At 42.5% G+C, this 23,047-nt stretch overlaps 2 protein-coding genes across 3 annotated transcripts; one reads left to right on the top strand and one right to left on the bottom strand.

The window, feature by feature from the left end:
• Positions 1 to 654: 654 nt before the first annotated feature.
• Positions 655 to 3,378, bottom strand: LOC133645023 (piggyBac transposable element-derived protein 4-like). Its single transcript, XM_062039808.1, has one exon. The coding sequence runs from the start codon at positions 2,635 to 2,637 to the stop codon at positions 946 to 948; it is 1,692 nt and encodes a 563-aa protein (XP_061895792.1). The 5' UTR covers positions 2,638 to 3,378; the 3' UTR covers positions 655 to 945.
• A 9,300-nt stretch (positions 3,379 to 12,678) lies between these two features.
• On the top strand, positions 12,679 to 22,813 carry LOC133645038 (RE1-silencing transcription factor B-like). 2 transcript variants are annotated; one of them, XM_062039824.1, is made up of 6 exons: positions 12,679 to 12,817; positions 16,059 to 16,303; positions 16,375 to 16,878; positions 17,000 to 17,160; positions 17,225 to 17,308; positions 19,893 to 22,812. In XM_062039824.1, exons 2-6 carry the CDS (start codon positions 16,068 to 16,070, stop codon positions 21,215 to 21,217), a joined length of 2,310 nt encoding a protein of 769 aa, XP_061895808.1. In that variant the 5' UTR covers positions 12,679 to 12,817; positions 16,059 to 16,067; the 3' UTR covers positions 21,218 to 22,812. The 2 variants fall into 2 exon arrangements, with proteins under 2 accessions (XP_061895808.1, XP_061895809.1); XM_062039825.1 differs by having other exon boundaries at positions 12,686 to 12,817; positions 16,056 to 16,303; positions 19,893 to 22,813.
• The last annotated feature ends 234 nt before the right edge of the window (positions 22,814 to 23,047 follow it).

Below are 23,047 nucleotides of genomic sequence, written 5' to 3'. Positions count from 1 at the left end.
TGACTTTTTTGTGCTCCCAAGTCTTCTGAACACAGAGAAGTCAACTCTGAGTCGATCTGACCATCATACACTGAATTATTGTTGTTTGAATACCGTTTGGTGTCAAATTTGACCGTTTTTTATTGATTTTTTGGCACACTACGCCCCCCCCCCCAGATAACCTCCCAGTGGTAAACCACTTATTTGTGCTCCTAGGTCCCCTGAACACAAAGAAACAAATTGTGAGTCAATCCAACCATCTTAGACCGAGTTATCGCAGTTTGAATACTGTTAGGCGGCCATCATTGAATGTGACCGAATTGTATTAATTGTATGGTGTTGTTGTTGTTGTTGTTTTTTGCCATTTAGATTGCACTTAGTCAGGCTTCTACCCTAAGACCAGCTATAGCTCTTAGGGTCATGGAAGCACGCAAACCCCCTGACCACGATAAGGTGGCAATCCTCCAGGGGGAAGTTTTTTATAACTTTTTTTTTTTTTCTTTTTTTTTTCTTTTTTTTTTTTTCAACAACAACAAATATCTGACCGTTGGCCATTTGGAGTGTCCATTTGAAAATAACAATATTCGTCTCACTCTCCAAGAAAGGGTCAAGCACAAACCCTCTGACCAGGATAAGGTGGCAATCCTCAATGGGGGAAGTTTTTTTATTACTCTTTATATTTTGTATTTTTTTTTTTTTTGTTTTGTTTTTTTTCAACAACAACAAATATCTGACCATTGGCCGGCCATTTGGAGTGTCCATATTTGAAGAAAAAAATAACAAGACAGTAGGCTATTTACCAAAAATATTGTCTTATTTCAAAAAAACTAAAATACTGTAAAAGTCTGCCACTCCTATTTTTTCACAGACTGCAAAAAGTAGCCTAGAGTCTACCTCTCTCAAGAAATGTAAAACAAATGAAAAATGGCAATATTCATCCCCCACTCTCCAAGAAAGGGTAAAGCACTACTGGGCACATGATCCACAACGGATGTGCTCCTTGCAGATGTATTTGCCACATCCCCCACATGTATTAGTTGTCTTGTTATCGTTCCTAGTGGAACAGATCTGGCACCTGCCTCGTTTTTGCCCTCTGGCCACTGGAGGATTGGAGGTGTGTGCCTCCCTCTGAACATCCTCCACTATCACCACAGCAGCCGCTGAGGCTCTTGGTAGGACAACTCTTCGTGCAATTTGGGGTTGCACCAGCGCGTACCCCAGCTGTTCCAGGAACAGCCTCCTCCGGTACAGCTTTTCGCTGTTCCAGCCTTCACTGATCTCCCTCCAAAGCACAAAAGCGTTGTAGGCACTCACATCGATGATGTTGAAGAATACAACAAGGGGCCATCGTGCAGTCATGCGTCGGCAGCTGTACGTGCCTGTGACTTTATCCAGGTTGTCAACACCACCCTTTGTGGCATTGTAGTCCAACACCATTTGTGGCTTCTTGTCCTCCCTGGTGCTGAGCTGGGCATCCTTGTGCATCGTACTCATGAGCACAACGTTCTTCCCTTTCTTGGGGCAATACGAAACAGCTGTGGCGTTCTCAGTGAAGGCAAACACTGAGGATGTAGCCTGTCTGTTCTTGATTGCAACAAGCTCAGAGGGAAGCTCTGGCTTGTTCTTGCGGACTGTCCCCAGCATGGTGACTTTCCGCTTTGCGAGTTCTTCACCAAGGGCATAGGAGGTGAAGAAGTTGTCGCACGTTATATTGTGCCCCTCCAGTCCCTCAGCCATGTCCAGGACAACCCTCATGCCCTGATTTTTTTCAGGTGCTTCCCCAGGGGCTTTGCCGGTGTAGACCTGCATATTCCAGGCATAGCTCGACTGGGCATCACATGCTGCCCATATTTTAATGCCGTATTTGGCTGGTTTACTCGGGATGTACTGTCTAAATGGACAGCGGCCACGAAACGCCACCAGACATTCATCCACAGTCACATGGGGGCCTGGGTTGTAAAGCAATGGCAGTTGCTGAACCCACTTGTCCCATACATCCCGGATAGCTGCCAGCTTGTCATGTTCTCTCCGGCCCTGTCTTTTCTCTCTGTCATCGAACCGTAGGACACGAGACATAATATGGAATTTCTTCAGAGACATGGTGGCTGGGAAGATGGCCCTTCCAGTCTCTTTATTCCACAGGCTTTCTGCTGCCTCGCCTTTGGACTTGTACACGCCCCCCAAAATGAGCAACCCGATGTATGCCTGCAAGTCAATTGCATCGATCGGCTTCCAACTGTCCCCAAACACACGACTCCCCTCTAAATTGGTCATCAAGAGTACATGGTTCTCAATTGATGGTGTCATGAGGAGCTCAAATGCAGATTTTATGTCTTGGACACGGCTAATCGCATATCGGGTTGGGCCTGGAACCATTTTGATGACATTACCAGCGCTAAGTCTACCCTGCCGTTGACGTGGGGCAGGGGACCACGACAACTTTCCATTTTTGGACAGGAAAATGTCTGCTGGTGTTCCAGTGTTGACAGGAACTTCAGCATCAAGGGTCTCATCCTCATCAGAGGACGATGCCCCATAATCAGGGTCTTCCACAACATTGTCTTCGATTTCAGACACATTTTCCTCTATGTCTACCTCTTCACTAAAAACCTGATCCAAAACCTCCTGGACAGAGAACGTCTTGTGGTTTGGCATCATCAAACTCAAAACAAGAGAGAGAGAGAGAGAGAGTATATCACAAACAGCAGCAGAGAAATGGTTTAGAAGGCAAACTCGAAACAAGAGAGAGAGAGAGAGTATATCACAAACAGCAGCAGAGAAATGGTTTAGAAGGCAAACTCGAAACAAGAGAGAGAGAGAGAGAGAGTATATCACAAACAGCAGCAGAGACAGCAGCAGAGAAATGGTTTAGAAGGCTGCTATGCGAGTGCTTTTATATGTTTGCTCCTCCCCCCTCCCCTCCTCCTGTTCTCACACGGCGCGGGAACGGAATGTTTGAACTGTTCCGACATCCCGCCATTCCGACAGAGTATAAATTATAAATTTATTTTCAAGACCATTTATCTCAGTGGTTTCTGCATCAATTACTAATAAAGATCTACTCACTGCTTTTTTCTGTGTTCAGGGGACTTAGGAGCACAAATAAATGGTTTCCTACTGGGATGTTCGAGGTAGAAAAACGCTAAAATGGCCACCAAACGCTACTCAAACCACACTAGTTCAGCATGTAATAGTCAGATAAACTCACAGTGATTGTTCCATTTCATTTCTTGTGTGACACTTATATGGAAAACTGAGTTTATATGTATTTGTACGTTCAGAAATTACGAAAATCACTTTTGGTCACATTCAAGACCAAGCCTAACAGTATTCAAACTGCAATAACTCGGTCTATGATGGTTGGATTGACTCACTATTTGTTTCTTTGTGTTCAGGGGACTTAGGAGCACACATAAGTAATTTCCCACTGGGGGGTATTTGGTGGGGGGGGGTGCAATGTGCCGAAATATCTATGGAAAACTGTCAAAATGGCTGCCAAACGATATTAAACCAACAATAATTCAGTGTATGATGGTCAGATCAACTCACAATTGAATTCTCTGTGTTCAGATCACTTGGGAGCACAAAAAAGTCAATTGGATCATGTGTCTCACTCTAACACACAAAGACTTATAGTGCTTTCCAATCCTGGGGTCTATATGACCCCTGAGGAACGATGGCGTGGTCAAAATGTGTACAGAGAAATGAGAAACAATCATGCAGTTGATTTTATATTTTTCTGTGTCTCCCTGATGGATTAGGAAAAGTCATGAAATATTAGGAAGAAAAACTAATGACAACCATCTTTTTAGAGACTCTCCTATTGTCCTTGGGGTCACATTGACCCCAAGGACAATAGGAGGGTTAAACAAAAACAACTTTATGTTTTTAGGACTTGATCTGCAAACGTAATTTCACACTTTGATGCTGAGTCATCCTTTGTGCTGTCATCAAGTCCTCTAGTCCACTGGTTGTCACAGTCCTCTAGTCCTCCAGTCCTCTGGTTGTTACAGTCATCTAGTCCTCTGGTCCTCTGGTTGTTACAGTCCTGTAGTCCTCTGGTTGTTACAGTCATCTAGTCCTCTGGTCCTCTGGTTGTTACAACCCTCTAGTCCTCTGGTTGTTACTGTCATCTAGTCCTCTGGTTATTATAGCCATGTAGTCCTCTGGTTGTTTCAGTCCTCTAGTTGTTACAGTCATCTAGTCCTCTGGTCCTCTGGTTGTTACAGTCATCTAGTCCTCTGGTTGTTACAGTCCTGTAGTCCTCTGGTTGTTACAGTCATCTAGTCCTCTGGTCCTCTGGTTGTTACAGTCATCTAGTCCTCTGGTTGTTACAGTCCTGTAGTCCTCTGGTTGTTACAGTCATCTAGTCCTCTGGTCCTCTGGTTGTTACAGTCATCTAGTCCTCTGGTTGTTACAGTCATCTAGTCCTCTGGTTATTATAGCCATGTAGTCCTCTGGTTGTTTCAGTCCTCTAGTTGTTACAGTCATCTAGTCCTCTGGTCCTCTGGTTGTTACAGTCATCTAGTCCTCTGGTTGTTACAGTCCTGTAGTCCTCTGGTTGTTACAGTCATCTAGTCCTCTGGTCCTCTGGTTGTTACAGTCATCTAGTCCTCTGGTTGTTACAGTCATCTAGTCCTCTGGTCCTCTGGTTGTTACTGTCATCCAGTCCTCTGGTTGTTATAGCCATGTAGTCCTCTGGTTGTTTCAGTCCTCTAGTCCTCTGGTTGTTACAGTCCTCTGGTCCTCTGGTTGTTACAGTCATCAAGTTCTCTGCTTGTTACAGTCATCTAGTTTTCCAACACATGCGTCTAACGAACTAGTCAATATGTATAATTCTAACTAACTAGTCCGTATGTATCATTCTAACTAACTAGTCCGTATATGTCATTCAAACTAACTAGTCCGTATGTATCATTCTAACAAACTAGTCCATATGTATCATTCTAACAAACTAGTCCGTATGTATCATTCTAACTAACTAGTCAGTATGTATCATTCTAACTAACTAGTCAGTATGTATCCTTCTAACAAACTAGTCCGTATGCATCATTCTAACTAACTAGTCAGTATGTATCATTCTAACAAACTAGTCCGTATGTATCATTCTAACTAAATAGTCCGTATGTATCATTCTAACAAACTAGTCCGTATGTATCATTCTAACTAAGTAGTCCGTATGTATCATTCTAGCCAACTAGTCAGTATGTATCATTCTAACAAACTAGTCCGTATGTATCATTCTAACTAAATAGTCCGTATGTATCATTCTAACAAACTAGTCAGTATGCATCATTCTAACTAACTAGTCAGTATGTATCATTCTAACTAACTAGTCAGTATGTGTCATTCCAACTAACTAGTCAGTATGTATAATTCTAACTAACTAGTCAGTATGTATAATTCTAACTAACTAGTCAGTATGTATAATTCTAACTAACTAAAGTTTGGGTTTTCCCGTGTATGTTGTTTTAATTCCTGTCTAGAGCTCTTATTTCTAGTTTTTACTTGTGTTTAGAATCATTTCCTGTCAGGATGCTCTTGTTTTGTCGGTACTTCCTGTCTGGTCTCTGTGTTTTGAAGCACCTTTACTTTATGTTCCGTCCCAGCTGATTCTGGTGAATCAGTTCTAGTTAGTCCCACCTAGAGGATCCTAGTACTTTGTAGACCTGGTGTGTTTGTTCCTTGCTTCCTGGGACAATTAAATTACTTTTATTTACATTCTGCACCCTTGGTGACATTTATTTGTATAATGTAAAATAGTTTTTATGTCAAATATTTTTATTTGCATACAACCAATTGTCCTTTTTTATCATTATCATAGAAAATGGATGGATGGATATTTAACTAAGTAGAGGCACATTTACACAATGATTTGACTGTAATGTGTCAAGTCAAAAGTATTGGTATCGGCGGTATCGGCCTGTATTTACTTGGTTGATCTGCTCTTTTTCAAACAAGTCTTTGGAAAAAGCTCACTTTCATTTAATGTATTCATGATAAGCATTTGCCATCGTTATCACCTCACATGCGTATCAATACCTACTTGGTATCGGATTGATTGATTGATTGATTGAGACTTTTATTAGTAGATTGCACAGTACAGTACATATTCCGTACAATTGACCACTAAATGGTAACACCCCAATAAGTTTTTCAACTTGTTTAAGTCGGGGTCCACTTAAATGGATTCATGATACAGATATATACTATCATATATACTATCATATATACTATCATAACTAACATCAATACTAGTTTGATTAGATCCATACTTTTGTTGCAGTTTTTTGGCGTTATACGTCCAGCAAATTACACAATTTTCTTCAAAGTTGGTGTTTCTCTTATTGGGTCTGTGCTGGGAACCTAAGCACATTTGGCCCGGCCCCCTCCCTTATTGGGTCTGTGCTGGGAACCTAAGCACATTTGGCCCCGCCCCCTCCCTTATTGGGTCTGTGCTGGGAACAAAAGCACATTTGGCCCCGCCCCCTCCCTTATTGGGTCTGTGCTGGGAACCTAAGCACATTTGGCCCCGCCCCCTCCCTTATTGGGTCTGTGCTGGGAACCTAAGCACATTTGGCCCCGGCCCCTCCCTTATTGGGTCTGTGCTGGGAACCTAAGCACATTTGGCCCCGCCCCCTCCCTTATTGGGTCTGTGCTGGGAACCTAAGCACATTTGGCCCTGGCCCCTCCCTTATTGGGTCTGTGCTGGGAACCTAAGCACATTTGGCCCCGCCCCCTCCCTTATTGGGTCTGTGCTGGGAACAAAAGCACATTTGGCCCCGCCCCCTCCCTTATTGGGTCTGTGCTGGGAACAAAAGCATATTTGGCCCCGCCCCCTCCCTTATTGGGTCTGTGCGGGGAACGAAAGCATATTTGGCCCCGCCCCCTCCCTTATTGGGTCTGTGCTGGGAACTAAAGCACATTTGGCCCCGCCCCCTCCCTTATTGGGTTGTGCAGGGAACGAAAGCACATTTGGCCCCGCCCCCTCCCTTATTGGGTCTGTGCTGGGAACTAAAGCACATTTGGCCCCGCCCCCTCCCTTATTGGGTCTGTGCTGGGAACCTAAGCACATTTGGCCCCGCCCCCTCCCTTATTGGGTCTGTGCTGGGAACAAAAGCACATTTGGCCCCACCCCCTCCCTTATTGGGTCTGTGCTGGGAACCTAAGCACATTTGGCCCCGTCCCCTCCCTTATTGGATCTGTGCTGGGAACCTAAGCACATTTGGCCCCGCCCCCTCCCTTATTGGGTCTGTGCTGGGAACTAAAGCACATTTGGCTCGCCCCCTCCCTTATTGGGTCTGTGCTGGGAACTAAAGCACATTTGGCCCCGCCCGATCACTTATTGGGTCTGTGCTGGGAACAAAAGCATATTTGGCCCCGCCCCCTCCCTTATTGGGTCTGTGCGGGGAACGAAAGCATATTTGGCCCCGCCCCCTCCCTTATTGGGTCTGTGCTGGGAACTAAAGCACATTTGGCCCCGCCCCCTCCCTTATTGGGTTGTGCAGGGAACGAAAGCACATTTGGCCCCGCCCCCTCCCTTATTGGGTCTGTGCTGGGAACTAAAGCACATTTGGCCCCGCCCCCTCCCTTATTGGGTCTGTGCTGGGAACCTAAGCACATTTGGCCCCGCCCCCTCCCTTATTGGGTCTGTGCTGGGAACAAAAGCACATTTGGCCCCACCCCCTCCCTTATTGGGTCTGTGCTGGGAACCTAAGCACATTTGGCCCCGCCCCCTCCCTTATTGGGTCTGTGCTGGGAACCTAAGCACATTTGGCCCCGCCCCCTCCCTTATTGGGTCTGTGCTGGGAACAAAAGCACATTTGGCCCCACCCCCTCCCTTATTGGATCTGTGCTGGGAACCTAAGCACATTTGGCCCCGCCCCCTCCCTTATTGGGTCTGTGCTGGGAACTAAAGCACATTTGGCCCCGCCCCCTCCCTTATTGGGTCTGTGCTGGGAACTAAAGCACATTTGGCCCCGCCCCCTCCCTTATTGGGTCTGTGCTGGGAACAAAAGCATATTTGGCCCCGCCCCCTCCCTTATTGGGTCTGTGCGGGGAACGAAAGCATATTTGGCCCCGCCCCCTCCCTTATTGGGTCTGTGCTGGGAACTAAAGCACATTTGGCCCCGCCCCCTCCCTTATTGGGTTGTGCAGGGAACGAAAGCACATTTGGCCCCGCCCCCTCCCTTATTGGGTCTGTGCTGTGAACTAAAGCACATTTGGCCCCGCCCCCTCCCTTATTGGGTCTGTGCTGGGAACTAAAGCATATTTGGCCCCGCCTCCTCCCTTATTGGGTCTGTGCTGGGAACGAAAGCACATTTGGCCCCGCCCCCTCCCTTATTGGGTCTGTGCGGGGAACGAAAGCACATTTGGCCCCGCCCCCTCCCTTATTGGGTCTGTGCGGGGAACGAAAGCATATTTGGCCCCGCCCCCTCCCTTATTGGGTCTGTGCTGGGAACTAAAGCACATTTGGCCCCGCCCCCTCCCTTATTGGGTCTGTGCTGGGAACTAAAGCCCATTTGGCCCCGCCCCCTCCCTTATTGGGTCTGTGCTGGGAACTAAAGCACATTTGGCCCCACCCCCTCCCTTATTGGGTCTGTGCTGGGAACTAAAGCACATTTGGCCCCGCCCCCTCCCTTATTGGGTCTGTGCTGGGAACTAAAGCCCATTTGGCCCCGCCCCCTCCCTTATTGGGTCTGTGCTGGGAACTAAAGCACATTTGGCCCCACCCCCTCCCTTATTGGGTCTGTGCTGGGAACTAAAGCACATTTGGCCCCGCCTCCTCCCTTATTGGGTCTGTGCTGGGAACTAAACCACATTTGGCCCCGCCCCTCCCTTATTGGGTCTGTGCTGGGAATTAAAGCACATTTGGCCCCGCCCCCTCCCTTATTGGGTCTGTGCTGGGAACTAAACCACATTTGGCCCCGCCCCCTCCCTTATTGGGTCTGTGCTGGGAACAAAAGCACATTTGGCCCCGCCCCCTCCCTTATTGGGTCTGTGCGGGGAACGAAAGCACATTTGGCCCCGCCCCCTCCCTTATTGGGTCTGTGCTGGGAACGAAAGCACATTTGGCCGCGCCTCCTCCCTCAGACACAAAATCAACAGAACAGGATGTGATATTTTAAAATTTTTTTGCATGCATCCATTTTTCTACTGCTTGTCCCTTTCGGGGTCGCGGGGGTGCTGGTTTTTTTTTTTGTTGTTGTTGCATTATTTACATAAATACTGTATATGTGGCACAATTTATTGTGCATATATACTCTATAGTCTATACATACATATAGATACAATAATTAAAACTATATAAACATACATGACATATTTTATAAATATTTATTTGTATACTGTGACCTTGGTTTTAGGTCATAAACGTGTTTTGCGTTTGTCCTGTGTTTTATGGTGATCATAGCTGACTAAGTAGAGGCACATTTACAAAGTATTTGACCATAATGTTTCAAGTAAGAAGTATCTGTATTGGTATCGGCGGTATTCCCCCATATTTACTTGGTTGATTGATACCGAAATCATCTGTATCGCCCAGCCGGTCTTTCCCAACAAGTCTTTGAAAAAAGCTCAAGTTGATGTATTTCATGTATTCATTATATGTCTTTTGTCTGCGTGTAAACTACAAATTTTGATGAAATGTTCTGGGTGGGGGATTACTTAGGACGGGGGTCCGCCCTAGTGGCTCCCTGGAGCATTTTTCAAAAAGGATTGAAAATGGAAAAAGATGGGGGAAAAATAATTTTTTTGTTTGTCCACCAAAGGTTTTATACTGTGCGTGAATGCTGTTGTTGGTGTTCTTGACTTGTTGAAGTGCTAATCGTGCATATTTGGTCAGTCCATGACTGCAAGCTAATAAATATTAACATGCTATTTAGGCTAGCTATATTTACATATAGCATCATTATGCCTCATTTTTTGATAGTAGGCTAATATAGCTAATGTAGACACTTACATCATGTGTTTCCTTCATTATAATACTTATATAAGACTTATAGAGTCATTTTGATAGTAGGCTAATATAGCTAATATAGACACTTACATCATGTGTTGCCTTCATTATAACACTTATATAAGACTTTACATTTTTTGCGGCTCTAGACAAGGTTTTTTATTTTTTATTTTTGGGTACAATATGGCTCTTTCAACGTTTTGGGTTGCCGACCCCTGACTTAGGACAATCCTTACCACTCGACGTAAAAAAAAGGGTCAAAATATTGTTTAAATTAATTTAATGGGAACCTAAACACTTGAATTATTAGTTAGTAAGCTGTATATGAATATAATATATGTAATAGTTGTTTATTATTAGTTAGTAAGCTGTATATGAATATAATATATGTAATAGTTGTTTATTATTAGTTAGTAAGCTGTATATGAATATAATATATGTAATAGTTGTTTATTATTAGTTAGTAAGCTGTATATGAATATAATATATGTAATAGTTGTTTATTATTAGTTAGTAAGCTGTATATGAATATAATATATGTAATAGTTGTTTATTATTAGTTAGTAAGCTGTATATGAATATAATATATGTAATAGTTGTTTATTATTAGTTAGTAAGCTGTATATGAATATAATATATGTAATAGTTGTTCATTATTAGTTAGTAAGCTGTATATGAATATAATATATGTAATAGTTGTTTATTGTTAGTTAGTAAACTGTATATGAATATAATATATGTAATAGTTGTTCATTATTAGTTATTAAGTGGTTTATGAATATATGTAATACTTGTCTATTATTAGTTAGTAAGCTGTATATGAATATAATATATGTCATAGTTGTTTATTATTAGTTAGTAAGCTGTATATGAATATAATATATGTAATAGTTGTTTATTATTAGTTAGTAAGCAGTATATGAATATAATATATGTAATAGTTGTTTATTGTTAGTTAGTAAACTGTATATGAATATAATATATGTAATAGTTGTTTATTATTAGTTATTAAGTTGTATATGAATATAATACGTCAGAGTTGTTTATTATTAGTTAGTAAGCTGTATATGAATATAATATATGTAATAGTTGTTTATTATTAGTTAGTAAGCTGTATATGAATATAATATATGTAATAGTTGTTCATTATTAGTTAGTAAGCTGTATATGAATATAATATATGTAATAGTTGTTTATTGTTAGTTAGTAAACTGTATATGAATATAATATATGTAATAGTTGTTCATTATTAGTTATTAAGTGGTATATGAATATAATATATGTAATAGTTGTTTATTATTAGTTAGTAAGCTGTATATGAATATAATATATGTCATAGTTGTTTATTATTAGTTAGTAAGCTGTATATGAATATAATATATGTAATAGTTGTTTATTGTTAGTTAGTAAACTGTATATGAATATAATATATGTAATAGTTGTTTATTATTAGTTATTAAGTTGTATATGAATATAATACGTCAGAGTTGTTTATTATTAGTTAGTAAGCTGTATATGAATATAATATATGTAATAGTTGTTTATTATTAGTTAGTAAGCTGTATATGAATATAATATATGTAATAGTTGTTCATTATTAGTTAGTAAGCTGTATATGAATATAATATATGTAATAGTTGTTTATTGTTAGTTAGTAAACTGTATATGAATATAATATATGTAATAGTTGTTCATTATTAGTTATTAAGTGGTATATGAATATAATATATGTAATAGTTGTTTATTATTAGTTAGTAAGCTGTATATGAATATAATATATGTCATAGTTGTTTATTATTAGTTAGTAAGCTGTATATGAATATAATATATGTAATAGTTGTTTATTATTAGTTAGTAAGCAGTATATGAATATAATATATGTAATAGTTGTTTATTGTTAGTTAGTAAACTGTATATGAATATAATATATGTAATAGTTGTTTATTATTAGTTATTAAGTTGTATATGCATATAATACGTCATAGTTGTTTATTATTAGTTAGTAAGCTGTATATGAATATAATATATGTAATAGTTGTTTATTATTAGTTAGTAAGCTGTATATGAATATAATATATGTAATAGTTGTTTATTATTAGTTAGTAAACTGTATATGAATATAATATATGTCATAGTTGTTTATTATTAGTTAGTAAGCAGTATATGAATATAATATATGTCATAGTTGTTTATTATTAGTTAGTAAGCTGTATATGAATATAATATATGTAATAGTTGTTTATTATTAGTTAGTAAGCTGTATATGAATATAATATATGTAATAGTTGTTTATTATTAGTTAGTAAGCTGTATATGAATATAATATATGTAATAGTTGTTTATTATTAGTTAGTAAGCTGTATATGAATATAATATATGTAATAGTTGTTTATTATTAGTTAGTAAGCTGTATATGAATATAATATATGTAATAGTTGTTTATTATTAGTTAGTAAGCTGTATATGAATATAATATATGTAATAGTTGTTTATTATTAGTTAGTAAGCAGTATATGAATATAATATATGTCATAGTTGTTTATTATTAGTTAGTAAGCTGTATATGAATATAATATATGTAATAGTTGTTTATTATTAGTTAGTAAGCTGTATATGAATATAATATATGTAATAGTTGTTTATTATTAGTTAGTAAGCTGCATATGAATATAATATATGTTTTGGTTGAAGTCTAGGCGTGTGTAGCGGGTCTGCGTGTGTAGCGGGTCTGCGTGATGACGTCATCAGGGCGACGTCAGCGCTGTGCAGGAATGTGCGCAAACTTTGACTTCTTTCTCCTCCTTCTTCGCCGCCCTCGATCTGTTTAAAGTTGTCTCGAATCTCAGCGGCACCTTGGAGAAGGTCGTGGCGGGAGCGCGGGTGAGTGTGGCGGGCCTGAGGGCGAGGGTCGTCGGCCTGAAAGCGACCTTTTAGTCGCCTGCTGAGTGTCGGGCGGAGCAAAGTTTGCAGGAGTTGGAGAGAAAATGGCGGCCCAGCAGGACGAGGAGTCGCTGTCCTGTTTGTGAACTTTGTCATGTTTGTTACTTGGAGTTAAGTCCTCCTAATGACGACTAGTTACTACACTAACTTGTATCTTCTTGTCCGGCACTTCTCCTCCTGCTCGTCTCGCTGCTCTTCACTTCCGCCAACTTAGCAGAAAGTTTAAAATGGAGGCAGCAAATCTCGACGTCCTCGCCAAACATTTCTAGTCAGAATTCTGATTTTAATCACCTTCTTATAGTCAGAATTCTGCTTTTAATCACCTTTTTTATAGTCAGAATTCTGCTTTTTTTCTAGTCATGAGTCCGCTTTTACTCACCTTTTTTCCCAGTCGTGAGTCCGCTTTTAATCAGTTGTTTTGACTTAAGTTCCCTCGACGGTGTTTATGGTTTATAGCCAAGAAGCTGCTTCGTGACTGAAGACTCTTTTATGAACAACAACAACAAACATTTGAGCCACGTTAAAGCGAGAAACTTTGCCATGTCAGCTCCTTTGAAGGCAGAAAGTTGTCGAAGGAGTGAAAGTGTCGCTGTCGACTCTGCTGGTGCTGCTTTCAAAATGGCGGACATTGTTGCTACTTTCACTGACAGTTGTCTGGCTTGCTTTTGGATGGTCGAAACCTTTTATTTTCAATATTCAACAATTACATACAATCAAATCAATTATAATAATCAAAACAAGTACAGAAACGTACAAAAAAAAACAGCGCCAGGGGGTTGTAAACTCAATAAAGCAACTAAAGAAGAATACCATATATATATATATATGTATTATATATATATGTATTAGGGCTGTGAATCTTTGGGTGTCCCATGATTCAATTCAATATCGATTCTTGGGGTCACAATTCGATTCAAAATCGATTTTTTCCGATTTAACGCAATTCTCAATTCAAAAACGATTTTTTTCCCGATTCAAAAGGATTGTCTATTGATGGAATACATAGATTTCAGCAGGATCTACCCCAGTCTGCTGACATGCAAGCAGAGTGGTAGATTTTTGTAAAAAGCTTTTATAATTGTAAAGGACAATGTTTTATCAACTGATTGCAATAATGTACATTTGTTTGAACTATTAAATGAACCAAAAATATGACCTATTTTATCTTTGTGCAAATATTGGACACAGTGTGTTGTCAAGCTTATGAGATGCGATGCAAGTGTAAGCCACTGTCACACTATTGTTCTTTTATTTATTTATTTTTAAATGTCTAATGATAATGTCAATGAGGTATTTTCAATCACTGCTATGTTGAAATTGTAACTAATATTGATACTGTTGTTGATAATATTCATTTTTGTTTCACTACTTTTGGTTTGTTCTGTGTGGTGTTTGTGTTGCTCGGTCGGGTTTGGTTTTGGAATTGGATTGCATTGTTATGGTATTGCTGTGTATTGTTTTGTTGGATTGATTAATTAAAAAAAATTAAAAATCGATTTTTTAAAAATGAGAATCGATTCTGAATCGCACAACGTGAGAATCGCAATTAGAATTTGAATCGATTTTTTCCCACACCCCTAATTCGCACCCACCTGCACAAATGTACTTCAAAATGTAACAATCAAAATAAATATGCCTTTTTTTTTTTGTTTACTAGGGCATGCATATATAATATGCATTAGTTTGACCATTTAAAATCAACGATAACAAAAAGGAAATGCTTGGAAATAGCATAAAAATCCCCCAAAACTTGGAAAAACGCGATTCATAGCGTTACTTTATATTTTGATAAATCATCATAAATAGGTATTGATCAATCTTTAAGCTGTGTGTATTTGATATCAGTTTGCTTTTGACATCTTATTTAGAATTGTAGTTGAAACTTTTACAACCTTGTGTTGCGCTCATGATGGCGTAACCAAAGTACATTATTTTGAATATTTATTCCCTTTTTTACATTTAGTATATTTAAATATACTGTGTTTTATGCTTTTTTCTTTTTGGAACATGTACTATACATATAATACAACAAAGTCCAATATAAAATTAGTTTCTAGCAATACTTTAATTTTGCCTTTGAAAGTAACACTCCAATGTCCATTAATGGAGCTGTACACACACACACATATATATATATATATATATATATATATATATATATATATATATATATATATATATATATATATATATATATATATATATATATATATATATATATATATATATATATGTGTGTGTGTGTATATATGTGTGTGTATATATATATATGTGTGTATATATATATATGTGTATTTATATATATATATATATATATATGTGTGTGTGTATATATATATATATGTGTATTTATATATATATGTATATATATATATATATATATATATATATATATATATATATATATATATATATATATATATATATGTGTGTGTGTATATATATATATATATGTATGTATATGTGTGTGTGTGTGTGTGTGTGTGTGTGTGTGTGTGTGTGTGTGTGTGTGTGTGTGTGTGTGTGTGTGTGTGTGTGTGTGTGTGTGTGTGTGTGTGTGTGTGTGTGTGTGTAACAAAATGTAAAGCCATAGGCTCACGCAAGTTCCATAAATAATTCACATTTGGAAGACAGCATCATAGTTTTCACAGCTTTTTGCTTGTTAGAGATAGAGAGCAAACACACAGAGTAAACACTCTGAGTTAACACACTATGAGGAAACACACTATGAGTAAACACACTATGAGTAAACACACTATGAGTAAACACACTATGAGTAAACGGTAAACACTATGAGTAAACAGTAAACACTATGAGTAAACAGTAAACACTGAGTAAACACTATGAGTAAACACTGAGTAAAGAGTAAACACTATGAGTAAACCGTAAACACTATAAGTAAACACTATGAGTAAACAGTAAACACTATGAGTGAACAGTAAACACTATAAGTAAACACTATGAGTAAACAGTAAACACTATGAGTAAACAGTAAACACTATAAGTAAACGGCAAACACTATAAGTAAACACTATGAGTAAACAGTAAACACTATGAGTAAGCAGTAAACACTATGAGTAAACACTATGAGTAAAGATGCTGGGAGCGATGCACAAAAAGTGTTTCTTAGAAAAGGAGGTGACCGATGTGAGATTTAAGGTCCATGCTGTCGTCTCAGCAGGAAGTCAACATGGCCACATCCTCCATGTTCTCCATGGAGGCTTTTCCTGTTGGTGTTTCCATGATGGACACCGATCAGAACCTCGGTGAGTTGGACAGAAATTCCGCCGCCCCTCAACTGGTGATGCTGGCCAACGTGGCGGTGGAGGGTTACGGCGAGGGCAGCGTGGCGGACGAGAAGGAGATGATGGAGCTGATGACGGTGGGCTGCAGCTACTCAGACAGCGAGGATGAGAACGTCATCAGGTAGTGTGGCATCAAGTCCACCCATGCAGTCAAGTTGACAAGTGCTGACATGCCCCACCCACTTTTCCCAGGTACACTTACGACAACGGAAACCCCGGTGAGGTCTGCAGTGTGGACTACTCCGAGACTGTGGGCCTTTGTGCTGTTCAAGGACTAAATGATGGCCAAGAGGACAAGGACTTGTCCAAAGACTCTGAAGAACCCAAAGCCCAGGCGGACCCAAAAGCCAAAGACGGGCCCCCTGGGCGGGTCCTGTCAGAGGCCGTGAAGAAGAAGAAGCCTCTTCATTGTAAACCCTGTCAGTTCCAAGCTGAGAACGAGGAGGAGTTTGTGGAACACCTGAGAACACACGCCAGCAAGAAGATGATGGTGATCAACCGGGTGAAGGGGCGGAGCAAAGGTCAAGAGGCGGAAGCAGGCCAAGGTCAGTCGGCGTCATGTGAGGAGGAGGAGGAGGAGCCCAGCGCTGAGAGCAAAGGCTTGATTTGCTGCGAACGCTGCGGCTACAACACCAACCGCCTGGACCACTACGTGGCACACCTGAAACACCACACCAAGGAGGGCGACGACCACAGGTGGGAAGGCCTCCATCTTGTTTGTTGTTTTCTAAAACTTGTGTCTGCAGGGTGTTCAAGTGCACCATCAGTCAGTACCATCTTGTTTGTATAAGACATCTTCTACCACTAATGTCTGCAGGGTGTTCAAGTGCACCTTGTGTGCATACAGCACCATCAGTCAGTACCACTGGAGGAAACACCTGAGGAACCATTTCCCCAGCAAGCTGCACACCTGCACTCAGTGTTCCTACTACTCAGACCGCAAGAGCAACTACATCCAGCACATCCGCACACACACAGGTGAGTCCTCACCCGCGCTGTCGTGCGCCTCATTCCTGCATGCTCACCTGCTCTGGCCTTCTAGGTGTGCGTCCTTTCCAGTGCCCGTTCTGCCAGTACTCCAGCTCCCAGAAGACACACCTGACCAGACACATGAGGACTCACTCAGGTCAGTCACAACACGATACTTGAATTGTTGACTTGTCTTCCTTCACTCATGCACTCCATGGAGGAGAGACACGGTAAACACTTTAATGACTTCTTTCTGTGTGCTCTTGTCTCATGACATATGCAGTGTTTCCTATACTGTACATGTACAGTATCTCATCATACACACATGACATATGCAGTGTTTGATCGGTGTCATGTACAGTCATTTAGTTAATCAAAGGGCGGTCATTGAAAGGGCAGTCATTGGGTCAATCAAAGGGCGGTCGTTGGGATAATCAAAGGGCGGTCATTGGGTTAATCAAAGGGCGGTCTTTGGGTTAATCAAAGGGCGGTCATTGGATTAATCAAAGGGCGGTCGTTGGGATAATCAAAGGGCGGTCTTTGGGTTAATCAAAGGGCGGTCTTTGGGTTAATCGAAGGGCGGTCATTGGGTTAATCGAAGGGCGGTCTTTGGGTTGATCAAAGGGCGGTCTTTGGGTTAATCAAAGGGCGGTCTTTGGGTTAATCAAAGGGCAGTCAAAGGGCGGTCATTGGGTTAATCAAAGGGCGGTCATTGGGTTAATCAAAGGGCGGTCTTTGGGTTAATCAAAGGGCGGTCTTTGGGTTGATCAAAGGGCGGTCTTTGGGTTAATCAAAGGGCGGTCTTTGGGTTAATCAAAGGGCGGTCATTGGGTTAATCAAAGGGCGGTCATTGGGTTAATCAAAGGGCGGTCATTGGGTTAATCAAAGGGCGGTCATTGGGTTAATCAAAGGGCGGTCATTGGGTTAATCAAAGGGCGGTCATTGGGTTAATCAAAGGGCGGTCTTTGGGTTAATCAAAGGGCAGTCAAAGGGCGGTCATTGGGTTAATCAAAGGGCGGTCATTGGGTTAATCAAAGGGCGGTCAAAGGGCGGTCATTGGGTTAATCAAAGGGCAGTCATTGGGTTAATCAAAGGGCGGTCATTGGGTTAATCAAAGGGCGGTCATTGGGTTAATCAAAGGGCGGTCATTGGGTTAATCAAAGGGCGGTCTTTGGGTTAATCGAAGGGCGGTCTTTGGGTTGATCAAAGGGCGGTCTTTGGGTTAATCAAAGGGCGGTCTTTGGGTTAATCAAAGGGCAGTCAAAGGGCGGTCATTGGGTTAATCAAAGGGCGGTCATTGGGTTAATCAAAGGGCGGTCATTGGGTTAATCAAAGGGCGGTCATTGGGTTAATCAAAGGGCGGTCTTTGGGTTAATCAAAGGGCGGTCTTTGGGTTAATCAAAGGGCAGTCAAAGGGCGGTCATTGGGTTAATCAAAGGGCGGTCATTGGGTTAATCAAAGGGCGGTCAAAGGGCGGTCATTGGGTTAATCAAAGGGCAGTCATTGGGTTAATCAAAGGGCGGTCATTGGGTTAATCAAAGGGCGGTCATTGGGTTAATCAAAGGGCGGTCATTGGGTTAATCAAAGGGCGGTCTTTGGGTTAATCAAAGGGCAGTCAAAGGGCGGTCATTGGGTTAATCAAAGGGCGGTCATTGGGTTAATCAAAGGGCGGTCATTGGGTTAATCAAAGGGCGGTCTTTGGGTTAATCAAAGGGCAGTCAAAGGGCGGTCATTGGGTTAATCAAAGGGCGGTCATTGGGTTAATCAAAGGGCGGTCATTGGGTTAATCAAAGGGCGGTCTTTGGGTTAATCAAAGGGCGGTCTTTGGGTTAATCAAAGGGCGGTCATTGGGTTAATCAAAGGGCGGTCATTGGGTTAATCAAAGGGCGGTCATTGGGTTAATCAAAGGGCGGTCTTTGGGTTAATCAAAGGGCAGTCAAAGGGCGGTCATTGGGTTAATCAAAGGGCGGTCATTGGGTTAATCAAAGGGCGGTCATTGGGTTAATCAAAGGGCGGTCTTTGGGTTAATCAAAGGGCGGTCTTTGGGTTAATCAAAGGGCAGTCAAAGGGCGGTCATTGGGTTAATCAAAGGGCGGTCTTTGGGTTAATCAAAGGGCAGTCAAAGGGCGGTCATTGGGTTAATCAAAGGGCGGTCTTTGGGTTAATCAAAGGGCAGTCAAAGGGCGGTCATTGGGTTAATCAAAGGGCGGTCATTGGGTTAATCAAAGGGCGGTCATTGGGTTAATCAAAGGGCGGTCTTTGGGTTAATCAAAGGGCAGTCAAAGGGCGGTCATTGGGTTAATCAAAGGGCGGTCATTGGGTTAATCAAAGGGCGGTCATTGGGTTAATGAAAGGGCGGTCTTTGGGTTAATCAAAGGGCGGTCTTTGGGTTAATCAAAGGGCGGTCTTTGAATTAATCAAAGGGCGGTCATTGGGTTAATCAAAGGGCAGCATTGGGTTAATCAAAGGGCGGTCATTGGGTTAATCAAAGGGCGGTCATTGGGTTAATCAAAGGGCGGTCATTGAGTTAATCAAAGGGCAGTTGTAGTAGTTGTAGTGTACACACACAGTGTAGTTGTCAGTAGGCGTTGCTAACTGTCTGTGTGTGTGTGTGTGTGTGTGTGTGTGTGTGTGTGTGTGTGTGTGTGTGTGTGTGTGTGTGTGTGTGTGTGTGTGTGTGTGTGTGTGTGTGTGTGTGTGTGTGTGTGTGTGTGTGTGTGTGCGCGCGCGTGTGTGTGCAGGTGAGCGACCCTTCAAGTGCGAGAGCTGCGACTACCTGGCGGCCAATCAGCACGAGGTGACCCGCCACGCCCGCCAGGTCCACAACGGTCCTAAGCCCCTGGTGTGTCCCTACTGTGACTACAAGACTGCTGACCGCAGCAACTTCAAGAAGCACGTGGAGCTCCACCTCAACCCTCGCCAGTTCCTGTGCCCGCTCTGCAAGTACGCCGCCTCCAAGAAGTGCAACCTGCAGTACCACATCAAGTCTCGCCATGCGGGCTGCCAGGTCACGCTGGACGTCTCCAAGGTCAAACTGCGCCTGAAGAAACACCAGTCCTCCACCAAGATGGACGAGGAGGAGGACGAGGAGGAGCTGGATCAGGAGCACAAATCCTCAGACCCCGTCAAGAAACACCAGTCCTCCACCAAGATGGACCACGCCGAGGACTTTGAGGAGGTTGACCAGGAGCACAAATCCTCAGACCCCATCAATCTGTCCTTGGACCAAGGGCAAGAACCCAAGGAAGTTCCCAGGAAAAGTAAGGTGGCCAAGACCGACAAGAAGACCAAGGAGAACCACCAGGACGTGAGCGCCACCAAGACCAAGAGAAGAGTCAAGAAGGCAGCAGCTGATGGACCACCTGACCCACCTCCAGATGGCCAGTGTGTGCAGACTAAAGTGGGAGGAGCCGAGAAGCCTAGAAGAGCCAAACCAGAAGAACCTGCTCAGACTCTGGTCCAGCAGAAGAGAGAAAAGGACAGGAAGAGAAAAGCGCCGGACCTTTCTTCAGAGTCCTCCAGCGTGCCCGCCCCCAAAGCCCGGCGGGTCAGACCTGGCAGCAAGTCCACTTCCAAAGACCAGGTGAGCCTTGAGTCCGCTAAGAGGACCAGGAGGTCCACCAGGAAGTCCCCGCTAAAGGTACAAGAAGATGCACAGGAACGCTCCGTCGACGCTGCATGTCAGGTGAGCACCACGCCACACCCCAGTGAAGACCTCCCCCCTGTGGTGCCGCCCACTTCACCCATCCGCCCTTCTTCGCCGCCACCGGACAAAACGGCCGAACCGGACAAAACGGCCGAACCGGAAGACGACGAAGGTGTCCACAGCAGCCACGAAGGAGCCAGCGACATCAGCGACAGCGCCTCGGAAGGCAGCGTGGACTCTGGCCTCAACAGCAACGCCGCCAACAACGACCCCGAGACCCCCACCCAGGAGATCCCCTCCCCCACCCAGCTGAAAAGTCACATGTGCATCTTCTGTGACCGCCACTTCCCCCTGGAGGCCGAGTACCGCCGCCACCTCAACCGCCACCTGGTCAACGTCTACTACATGGACGACCAGTAGGATGATGTCATCACGTCTACTACGTGGACAACCAGTAGGATGATGTCATCATGTAGACTACATCGACCACCAGTAGGATGTCATCACGTCTACTACGTGGACGACCAGTAGGATGATGTCATCATGTAGACTACATGGACGACCAGTAGGATGATGTCATTATGTAGACTACATGGACGACCAGTAGGATGATGTCATTATGTAGACTACATGGACGACCAGTAGGATGATGTCATCATGTCTACTACGTGGACGACCAGTAGGATGATGTCATCATGTCTACTACATAGACGACCAGTAGGATGATGTCATCATGTCTGCTACGTGGACGGCCAGTAGGATGATGTCATCATGTCTACTACATGGACGACCAGTAGGATGATGTCATCATGTCTACTACATGGACGACCAGTAGGATGATGTCATCACGTCTACTACATAGACGACTAGTCGGATGATGTCATCATGTCTACTACATGGACGACCAGTAGGATGATGTCATCACGTCTACTACATAGACGACTAGTCGGATGATGTCATCATGTCTACTACATGGACGCCTAGTAGGATGTCATCACATCTACTACATGGACAACCAGTAGGATGATGTCATCACGTCTACTACATGGACGACCAGTAGGATGATGTCATCATGTCTACTACATGGACGACCAGTAGGATGATGTCATCACGTCTACTACATAGACGACTAGTCGGATGATGTCATCATGTCTACTACATGGACGACCAGTAGGATGATGTCATCATGTCTACTACATGGACGCCTAGTAGGATGATGTCATCATGTCTACTACATGGACGCACAGCAGGATGATGTCATCATGTCTACTACATGGACGCCTAGTAGGATGATGTCATCATGTCTACTCCGTGGACGCCTAGTAGGATGATGTCATGTCTACTACATGGACGCCTAGTAAGATGATGTCATCATGTCTACTACGTGGACGACCGGTAGGATGATGTCATCATGTCTACTACGTGGACGACCAGTAGGATGTCATCACGTCTACTACATGGACCAGTAGGATGATGTCATCATGTCTACTACATGGATGCCCAGCCGGATGATGTCATCATGTAGACTACGTGGACACCCAGTAGGATGATGTCATCATGTCTACTACATGGACGCCTAGTAGGATGATGTCATCATGTTTACGATATGGACACCAAGTAGGATGTCATCACATGGACTACATGGACGCCTAGTATGATGATGTCATCACATGGACCGATTCTATGGTCAAAGGTCAACAGCACGGATTTTCTCTGACAATCAGACCTTTTTTTCTTTTTACTTTCTGAGCGCTTGTCAGACTTTGTGCAATAAATCATTTTTCATATCAACAAACTTGTGAAGATCTGCTGGCTTTCACACCTCAGGACTGATGTCATTGTTAGTTTGTGTGCACACAAGTTGTGTTGATGTGGTCATTGTTAGTTTGTGTGCACACAAGTTGTGTTGATGTGGTCGTTGTTAGTTTGTGTGCACACAAGTTGTGTTGATGTGGTCATTGTTAGTTTGTGTGCACACAAGTTGTGTTGATGTGGTCATTGTTAGTTTGTGTGCACACAAGTTGTGTTGATGTGGTCATTGTTAGTTTGTGTGCACACAAGTTGTGTTGATGTGGTCATTGTTAGTTTGTGTGCACACAAGTTGTGTTGATGTGGTCATTGTTAGTTTGTGTGCACACAAGTTGTGTTGATGTGGTCATTGTTAGTTTGTGTGCACACAAGTTGTGTTGATGTGGTCATTGTTAGTTTGTGTGCACACAAGTTGTGTTGATTCAACTAAACAACCTTTCA

This window comes from Entelurus aequoreus, linkage group LG28 (assembly GCF_033978785.1).
Source record: "Entelurus aequoreus isolate RoL-2023_Sb linkage group LG28, RoL_Eaeq_v1.1, whole genome shotgun sequence".
Classification (NCBI taxonomy): Eukaryota; Metazoa; Chordata; class Actinopteri; order Syngnathiformes; family Syngnathidae; genus Entelurus; species Entelurus aequoreus.
The sequence above is the reverse complement of the archived record's forward strand: the minus strand, read 5'-3'. Positions and strand labels throughout refer to the sequence as shown.